Here is a 2,014-nt window from a genome sequence, read left to right on the forward strand (position 1 = left end):
TCTAACTCACAAACACGTTTCTCTGAGAGAAACTTGTGCTCCTCGCGGGCACAGCAGTTGGTTTACTGAAGCTGAAAGCTCCCTGAGTGGCTCCGAAGAGGATGTGTGTTCCGTCAAGCTCGGAGAAACCTCCCGTTGACGGCTTGGCCGACTATAAGACGGTGAAGGTATTCAACAGAGTGGGCCAAAGGGTAAAAGAATCATCTGCCGCAGTGCCTTATAGAGGGTCTTGCACGCACTTTTTCCCCATTCTTCTACTTGGCAGATGGAGTTCAGCGCGGTTCGCATCGGAGCATTGGCCTAACTGCAGGTCACACCAAGCGGACGGCTTGACATGTTCACCAGAGCTCATAAGCCAGAAGTTTATCTCTCCCACATCACTCTCCCTGCTGCTTGAAGCGGCGCCTCTTTGCCTTCCTGAGAGTAACTAATTACATGGGTGGCAGACAGATTTTACTTTCATGACCTCTGTTCTAAGCGGTCCTGGTGGCTGAGCGGAGTTGGTTTTCCCGTTTCTGTCGTAGTCGTTCAAGTGAACGGCTTTTCTTTGTTCTGCCTCCGCCTGTTCCTTGCGTCAGCTGCGGTTACTCATGCAGTTGTCGATGAAGGGAGGTCCGCACCTCCTTCACTAGAGGCGAGTGCGTTACCCGATCGCGGATGGTGAAGCATTTGATAGTGTTTCTCCTTTTTCGAGTGCTGTGAAAGTGGTACCATCGCATGAGCTGGCTGTCACTCTCCGAAGCCGTTCCTGACGACAGATGAGTGTTTCGTCAAAGGCTGCACGAAGTGGCTTCCAGTTGATGACTCTGTCTGTCGGGAACGAGAAGCGAGGGAGGTAAGGTTTTGTATTTGCTTAGAGACATTGTTGAACTGCCCTTCTCCCTTTATTGCTCGATTCTGTTACTTGCCAGAAGCCAGCTTTTGGGAACTTTTCCTCCGGATTGTCTTCGCGGTTGTTAGGCTTCACCGGGTTGTCATTTCAGACTGGCGTAGCAAGCGGCGCAAAGTCATGTGTTTGATCCCGAGTCACTGAGTGTACCATTTGATTACGGGATAGTTGGGCTAGGGTGACAAGATCCGTGTGTGATCCACTCTCTGCGACGGACACTTGGGTGTTTTGGGGCATGTACACCAGGGCAGACCTATGAGAGGCGTGCTCTGGAAGGCGCAACACACTACTTCAACGCGCGGAGAGGTGCTTTTTTTGTTGACATTGTCTCGAATCGCGATCCACCACCGAAGATGGCTTCTACTGCCCGTGGTCGCGATGACCACCTCGGCTCGTCCTCGTGTGTAGAGAGACGTCCGCAGACGCAGCGGCCCGTTCATCGGTCTGACCCCTACGCTTCCTCGCTCCTGGCGCGTCTAGCCAACAGACTTGCCTCATCGGTATCGTCTATCTTCTCGTCTTCCGCTTCTCGTCAAAGTGGCCACTGTCAGCCTCAAGCCATTCCCCGTCTTCCGAGCTCCTCCCCAAGCCGGCTTCTGTATCCCATTCCAAGTGACACCCCTGCGGAGGCAGATTCCTCGTCGCAGCTAGAGCACGGCGGGCGTCGACACCGACAGTCTTCTTTCGTGGCATTGCCGGCTCCTCTCTGGTCTGCGCGGCAAAATAAACCCGTTCACGGCATCCGGCCGTCCGTGGCTCCCCTCTCAACTACTGCCGTAGGTAGCAGCCAGCAGAGTCCGCACGTTAGCTCATCAAGGAAGTTAGGTGCGGCGGCACTCCCCACCGGCCCTTCGGCTGATTACAGCCAGCGTGAGCGGGCGCCGTCGCCTTCCCCCTTTTCTGGGAGGTGGGGTCCTGATACACCGGCACAAGGTGCATACAGTGTCCCATCGCTTCAGCAGTCGTCTGAGTCTGCAAGCTACCCGCTCGCTTTTGGTCGACGGGGTACGTCCCATCCGCAGCGAGCACCCTTCCGTATTGCGACGGCAGTCCAGAGGCATGGGGAGCCCCACAAAGAGCGGAGTAAGCCGTTTGCCGAGTCACTTTTTGAATCTCAACAACAGG

The 2,014-nt window shown here is 55.2% G+C and overlaps 1 protein-coding gene across 1 annotated transcript in view; it reads left to right on the forward strand.

The window, feature by feature from the left end:
- The first annotated feature begins 26 nt into the window (after positions 1–26).
- Positions 27–2,014, forward strand: part of CSUI_008708 (proteophosphoglycan related protein) — a 5,704-nt gene continuing 3,716 nt past the window's right edge. Inside the window, exon 1 of the mRNA XM_068068833.1 lies at positions 27–2,014. This exon is cut by the window's right edge and continues 3,716 nt beyond it. Within this exon, the coding sequence (XP_067919192.1) occupies positions 1,949–2,014 (66 nt within the window). The 5' untranslated portion in view covers positions 27–1,948.

Source organism: Cystoisospora suis (genome assembly GCF_002600585.1).
Source record: "Cystoisospora suis strain Wien I chromosome Unknown contig_4953, whole genome shotgun sequence".
NCBI classification, from domain to species: domain Eukaryota; phylum Apicomplexa; class Conoidasida; order Eucoccidiorida; family Sarcocystidae; genus Cystoisospora; species Cystoisospora suis.